The following is a 6,277-nucleotide window of genomic DNA, read 5'->3' on the forward strand; positions in this document are numbered from 1 at the left end:
CATCACACAGCTCACAGCAACCTCCTCCAACTCCTGGGCTTAGGCGATTCTCTTGCCTCAAGCTCCCTGAGTAGCTGGGACTATAGGCGCCCACCACCTGGTGCAGTTTGGCCAGGGCTGGGTTTGAACCCACCACTCTCGGTATATGGGACCGGTGCCCTACCCACTGTAGGCACCACCCTACAATTATTTTCGAAAAAAGTAAATGCTCTGGGCAGCGCCTGTGGCTCAGTGAGTAGGGTGCCTCAGTGAGTAGGGTGCCTGCCCCATATACAGAGGGTTGCGGGTTCAAATCCGTCGCTGGACAAACTGCAATAAAAAATAGCTGGGCGTTGTGGACACCTGTAGTCCCAGGTACTCGGGAGGCTGAGGGAAGAGAATCACCTAAGCCCAGGAGTTGGAGGTTGCTGTGAGCTGTGACGCCATGACGCCATGGCACTCTATCAAGGGCAATAAAGTGAGACTCTGTCTCTAAAAAAAAAAAGTTAATGCTCTGAGGAAAGGAAGGGCCAAGAGTCTTTTCTTTCCTGTGTTTTACCAAGGAGAATTTTTAAAATGTGGGGTTTTTTTTTGAGATTAATGTGAAGGTACAATTAGGTTACAATGTCTGCATTTGTTAAGAAGAGATCCTGTTATAGTTGTGTCCTGCAAAAATTTGTTTTTAATTTTTAGTTTGTATTTGCCCTTATTATCAACTTGTCAATTTTTACACACAAGAAAAATCACTTGCTGGATTTTCCTTGAGATTACATTGAACGTACACAGGAATTTGAAGTCAATTGACATTTTTTAAAATATTGACCAGCTCAGGTGTATGTGGCTGGCACCTTAGCTGCTTGAGCCACAGGCGCTGAGCCTCTCCATATATTTATTAACACAGTAAGCCCTCACTTACCATCATTGGTAGGTTCTTGGAAACCCACATATTAAGTGAAAGGACACATAACGCAAGCAACTTGACCATAGACTAATTGATACAAACAAGGTTAAGTTCCTACAGCATATTTCTGGTCACAAAAACAAGATCAAACTTCTCAATAAAGACCCCAAACACCTCTACTATCAAACATCGAAATACCTAAATATGAGCTATACATACGCTTAAGAAAGATTAATAAGAACAAATAAGATGGCTCGGCACCTGTGGTTCAAGAGGCTAAGGTGGCAGCCACATACACCTGAGCTGGTGGGTTTGAATCCTGCCCAGGCCCGCCAAACAACAATGACGGCTGCAACCAAAAATAGCCAGGCATTATGGCGGGTACCTGTAGTGCCACCTACTTGGGAGACAGGGGCAAGAGGATTGCTTGAGCCCAGGAGTTGGAGGTTGCTGTGAGCCGTGATGCCACCGCACTCTACCCAGGGCAAAAGCTTGAGGCTCTGTCTCAAAAAAAAGGACAAATAAGATACTTATTTTACCCAATTTTTGGTAAATCAGTGAGTGATGGCAATCATAGTGCTGGTGAGTTAAATCAAGGATTAAATGTTTCAAAGAAAAGATTATAAAGAGCACCTCCTACCACTAGACAGTTCAAAACCAAATTACTTTATGATTTTTTTTTTTGAGACAGAGTCTCACTATGTCACCCTCAGTAGAGTGCTGTAGTGTCATAACTCACAGCAACTTCCAAGGATCCTCAAACTTTCTAAACAGGGAGCCAGTTCACTGTCCCTCAGACTGTTGGAGGGCGGGACTGCGGGCCCTGGGATGAGTCGGCTGCTAAGCAGGGCAGGCAGTGGTGGCAAAAATGCCCAGTGAGCCAGATAAATGTCCTAGGTGGGATGCATGTGGCCTAGGTGGGATGCATGTGGCCCGCAGGCCGTAGTTTGAGGACGCCTGGAAGCAATTCTCTTGCCTCAGCCTCCCAAGTAGCTGGGGCTATAGGCTTCTGCCACAAAGCCTGGCTTTTGTTGTTGTTGTTGCAGTTGTCGTTGTTTAGCTGGCTTGGCTGGGCTTAGACCCTCCAGCCTCAGTGCATGTGGCTGGCACCGTAACGACTGTGCTACAGGCACTGAGCTTCCTTTATGATTTTTATTAATCAATAATTTGAGGTTTTAATATCTTTTAGAGACAAGATCTTGCTCTGCCACCCAGACTAAAGTGCAATGTACTGATAGCTCAATGCAACTTCAGTTTCCTGGGCTTACAGTTCTCCCACCTCAGCCTTCAGAATAGGTAGGACTAATTAGTTTTCTTGTTATTGGATTTGTTATTTTTCCAAATCATTTGACTCAAAATATGCTAATTCACATTGTCATCTACCATTTCTTTTTTTTTTCTTTTAGACAGAGTCTCACCTTGTCACCCTCGGTAGAGTGTGTTGGCATCACAGCTCACAGCAACCTCAAACTCCTGAGCTCAAGCAATCCATCCACCTCAGCCTCCCAGAGTGCTAGGATTTATAGGCACCACTGTGCCACGATTTTTAAATTTTAACCCAATTCCCTTGCATTTTGGAAATGAATGCCACTGGTTTGGGATGTATTGTTTTCCTTATACATGAATAGGTTTTATTTCAAATATTTTGCTTTGGGTTATTCTCATGTACTTCCAAGATTTTGTTATCATAAAAGTATTGATTGACCTCACTAACTAAATAGGTAATAGTCCCTCTTCTATTCTCTGAGATTGTTTGTGTAAGATTAGAGTTCTTTCTTTCTTTTTTTTATTGTTGGGGATCCATTGAGGGTACAAGAAACCAGGTTACACTGATTGCATTTGTTAGGTGAAGTCCCTCTTACCCCCAAATATTAGAGTTATTTCTTTAATGTCTGGTGTAGTTCATTCATAAAATAATCCAGGACTGATGTTTTGGTTGATTTTATTTTCTTTTAATTATGCCAGTGGTGCATTAATTAAATACCTGTCTCTTCTACTTCCATCTTGTAGTCTTTAAAAATCCACTAATTGTTGAAACAGATCTCCAGAGACATAAGACACCAGAAAGTGAAGCATCAATTTTGACTCTCTAAGAAATCTTGCTAAGAATGGCTTTAGATCCCAGAACCTTATTTCAGTGTGAACCATCTGGGAATGATTTTGGATCAGAAAATCTAGAGTTTGAACCAATCCGAAGACTTGCTATCCGAAACAGAGAAGGAATTTCTGCATTTTCAAGCACTCAACTCAACTCATTTCAAAACAGCAATAACTCATATGCAAGGCAGGAACTACAAAAAATCTACGAGTTTTTTCATTCATGGCTGCAACCAGAAAAGCACAGCAAGGATGAAATTATTTCTCAATTGGTCCTGGAACAGTTTGTAATTAGTGGACATTGTAATGACAGGTCTACTCTGAAAGAGAAATGGGAATCAAGTGGCAGAAACCTGGAGAAACTCATGGAGAATATGACTGATGATTGCATGAAGGAGCCTGTTTTAGTAAGTACAAAGTTCTGATCTCTGGGGTGAGGGAAAGAGGGGAATAAAAAGTATGTGCAGTCACTTGACGAGAAAGAAGTTTTTATAGGTCCAGTTATTAGTCGGATTACACCCTCCCATCACTCTTTCTCACCAAGGAGAATCTCCATTGTTCTATGTTCTCACAAAAAAACCCTAAAAGTATATCTATTTATTCTGTAGGACATGTAGGAGCAAACATATTGTTTAAGTTAATTAATTTCAGATGGTATAGTGCCAGACTGAGAAATTAACATTTGAGCAGAGATCAGAACCCACATTTGCAAAATTGCTAAAATTTATTTGTAACCTCAAAATCAATACCTGAGGCTCAGTGCCCGTAGCACAGTGGTTATGGCACCAGCCACATGCACCAAGGCCAGCGGGTTCGAACCCAGCCCAGACCTGCTAAAACAGCAATGACAAGTGCAACCAAAAAATAGGGGGGTGCTATGGCGGACGCCTGTAGCCCCAGCTACTTGGGAGGGTGAAGTAAGAGAATCCCTTAAGCCCAAGAGTTTGAGGTTGCTTAATTATTATTATTTTTGAGAGTCTCACTCCTTGCCTAGGCTACAGTGCCATGGTATCAGCTGAGCTTACAGCAACCTCAAACTCCTACATTCAAGCGATCCTCCTGCCTCAGTCTCCTGAGTAACTGAGACTACAAGCATCAACCACAATGCTAGACTAATTTTTCTATTTTTTGTAGACATAGGTCTCACTCTTGCTCAGGCTGGTTTTGAACTCCTTAGCTCAAGGGATCCTCCTGCCTGAGATTCTCAGAGTGCTGGGATTACAGGTGTGAGCTGCCACACCTGGCCTAACATTTTATTTTCACTCTCAGCATGTAAACAAGTGTCCTTCTCACAGCATATTTAGTGCCACATTCTTATACTTCTGTGCTTTTTGTTGACAACCAAGAATCATGCTGATGTGCTAGTTTCCCAAGTACACAAAAACTGTTGTATACCATATGGGGATAACAGATGTGCTGGATACGTTTCATTCAGGCAAGTTATAGTGCTCTTGGCTCTGAGTTCAGTCATTGCTAATCAATCAAGAATATGTATTAAGGAGTCTTTAAATAGGTACCTAAAACAAGGTTATGTATTGATCAGTGGATGAAAGTATTATGCCCAGAATCTCCAGGAAACTAACCCTGTAGTTTCCCTAGGGCAATGATTCAGTATTTGTAAATTCAGTGTTTACATTTTAGAACATAGCAACAGCTTGTAAATAACAAGAATAACACTATCAGAGATTTGGACAGGACAAAAATATGTGGTATCTCATAGTTGGGAGCTTGTGAAAGTCTGTGGAGGGAAGGTTTTCCGAAAAGACTACTGTCACACATTAGATTCAGATACAATGGTGATCTGGCTTTGTTCATAGGTCCACGTCTGCATGCAGGGACAAGAGGCTCTCTTTTCTGAGAATATGCCCTTGAAAGAAGTCATTGTACATCTTACAAAACAGTTGTCAGCAAGAACCCTAACAGAAGAGAACATGGAGGTCCCGTTCCAGACTGCCCACGATACCCCCTTGGAAACAGGACAAGGTGAGTCAGGTGAATCTGCACACCATAGAGATGTCCTAAGTACCTTCTTGGGTACAAATTCATTGAGTAACTTCTTTATTTTCGCAGGACAAGATGATAAAGAGTGTGGCTGCAACATTTCTTGGAAAACGACTCAAGTAAATGGCAGTACTAGTCAAGGCAATCAGATGTCTTCCCTACTCATTATTCAGGAAGAGAATAGTCCTAGGCCTGAAGACGAAGATGTCTTTTGTGAGAACCCACATAACTTGAGAAGAGCAGGGATGGGCATTTCCAGGTCCCAGGAAGGGCCCCTAAAGGGATCCTTTTATCAAGATGTCCCTATGGAAGTGGGAACAGGGTTTCTCTCCAAGCCAGACCAGTCTGCCCCTGAGTCTGTCCCTGTCAATCAGAGAAGTGAGGGAAACTCCACATATGGGGTACAACAAGAAAGATCCCCTGAAGCCCCCAAATCATATAAATGTGAGGAATGTCCCAAGATCTTTAAGTATCTCTGTCACTTATTAGCCCACCAGAGAAGACACAGGAATGAGAGGCCATTTGTTTGTTCTGAGTGTCACAAAGGCTTCTTCCAGACATCAGACCTACGTGTGCATCAGATAATTCACAAAGGAGAAAGGCCTTTTGCATGCACCACGTGTGAAAAGTCCTTCAGCCACAAAACCAACCTGCGGGCTCATGTGAGAATCCACACAGGAGAGAAGCCCTATACATGTTCCCTTTGTCACAGAAGCTACCGCCAGTCATCCACATACCACCGCCACCTGAAGATGCATGAAAAAATTCCCCTGAAAAATGTTCCCTCCACACCAGAAGCTTCCTAAGCTATTGATCTGATGTGATGTACATAAACATGTGTATGAGTATATATTGCTCCATAGCACTTACCTACTTAGAATGTAAGATATATATAGATATATATCTATATATATCATTTATATATCTTTTTTTTTTTTTTTTTTTTTGGCTGGGGCTGGGTTTGAATCCGCCACCTCTGGCATATGGGGCCAGTGCCCTACCCTTTTGAGCCACAGGCGCCACCAGGTATATATATATTTTTATTTGTGTTTTTTTTTTTTTTTTTGAGACAGAGCCTTAAGCTATCCCCCTGGGTAGAGTGCCGTGGCATTACAGCTCACAGCAACCTCCAACTCCTGAGCTTAAGCGAGTCTCCTGCCTCAGCCTCCCAAGTAGCTGGGACCATAGGTGCCTGCCATAATGCTTGGCTATATTTTGGTTGCAGCCATCATTGTTGTTTTGGCAGGCCTGGGCTGGATTCGAACCCGCCACCTTATGTGTATGTGGCTGGCGCCTTAG

The 6,277-nt window shown here is 42.7% G+C and overlaps 1 protein-coding gene across 1 annotated transcript; it reads left to right on the forward strand.

Annotated features, from left to right (window-relative positions):
• Positions 1 to 2,988: 2,988 nt before the first annotated feature.
• ZSCAN4 (zinc finger and SCAN domain containing 4) lies at positions 2,989 to 5,784 on the forward strand. The gene is made up of 3 exons (XM_012808664.1): positions 2,989 to 3,384; positions 4,795 to 4,960; positions 5,048 to 5,784. Exons 1-3 carry the CDS (start codon positions 2,989 to 2,991, stop codon positions 5,782 to 5,784), a joined length of 1,299 nt encoding a protein of 432 aa, XP_012664118.1.
• The last annotated feature ends 493 nt before the right edge of the window (positions 5,785 to 6,277 follow it).

The sequence above is a fragment of the Otolemur garnettii genome, unplaced genomic scaffold (genome assembly GCF_000181295.1).
Source record: "Otolemur garnettii isolate 467f Iridium unplaced genomic scaffold, OtoGar3 scaffold00091, whole genome shotgun sequence".
NCBI classification, from domain to species: domain Eukaryota; kingdom Metazoa; phylum Chordata; class Mammalia; order Primates; family Galagidae; genus Otolemur; species Otolemur garnettii.